Source organism: Trypanosoma grayi, assembly GCF_000691245.1.
Source record: "Trypanosoma grayi strain ANR4 Tgr_2530_V1, whole genome shotgun sequence".
NCBI lineage: Eukaryota > Euglenozoa > Kinetoplastea > Trypanosomatida > Trypanosomatidae > Trypanosoma > Trypanosoma grayi.
In genome coordinates this window covers 1-553 of record NW_008828148.1, presented here as the reverse complement: position 1 = coordinate 553, position 553 = coordinate 1, and the positions used below count along the sequence as shown (strand labels likewise).

General features: G+C 59.3%; 1 protein-coding gene across 1 annotated transcript; it reads left to right on the top strand.

The window, feature by feature from the left end:
• On the top strand, window positions 1–432 carry DQ04_25301000 (hypothetical protein; the record flags this gene model as incomplete). The annotated part of the gene is made up of 1 exon (XM_009318272.1): window positions 1–432. A coding segment is annotated over one exon (432 nt), but the record flags the coding sequence as incomplete, so codon positions are not given.
• Between the last annotated feature and the right edge of the window lie 121 nt (window positions 433–553).

Genomic DNA, 553 nt, shown 5'->3' with positions numbered 1-553 from the left:
GAGCGTGGCGCCATGCAGGCGTTGCAGCGCAATGGCGCGCCGTCGGCCCTCGAGGCGCTGCTTGCGGGTGCGATAGGAGTGGAGGCCCTCCTGCAGTCGGCGCCGGGGTCGTCGTCCACCGCGTCGACGTCGTCGTCGTCGTCGTCACCGCCGCCACAACAGCAGCAGCAGGAGCCGAAACAGCAAGGGAACCACCACCAGCTACAACAACAACACCATCACGAAGAAGACGACGAAGAAGAACGGCGGCGACAGCACCAGGAAGAGGCGAAGAGGGGTAAAGAGAACGGACATGATTGGGAAGCACCCCATCATCCAGAGATTACTGCGGGTCTCAATGAGTACGAAGACTCCATCGACTTCAGCGACGCGAGTGTGGCTGACACATCCTCCATCGATGAGACGCCGTACGACTACATAGAGAGGCTCTGAGCATCCCACTTTCTCCTCTTCCCCCACCTCTGTCGCTGCGGAGGGGGGCACATCACCAGGCGGAAGACGAGCGAAAGGAGCCAACTCCTTAATCTGAGAATACTGGTGTATGTTTTTTTTT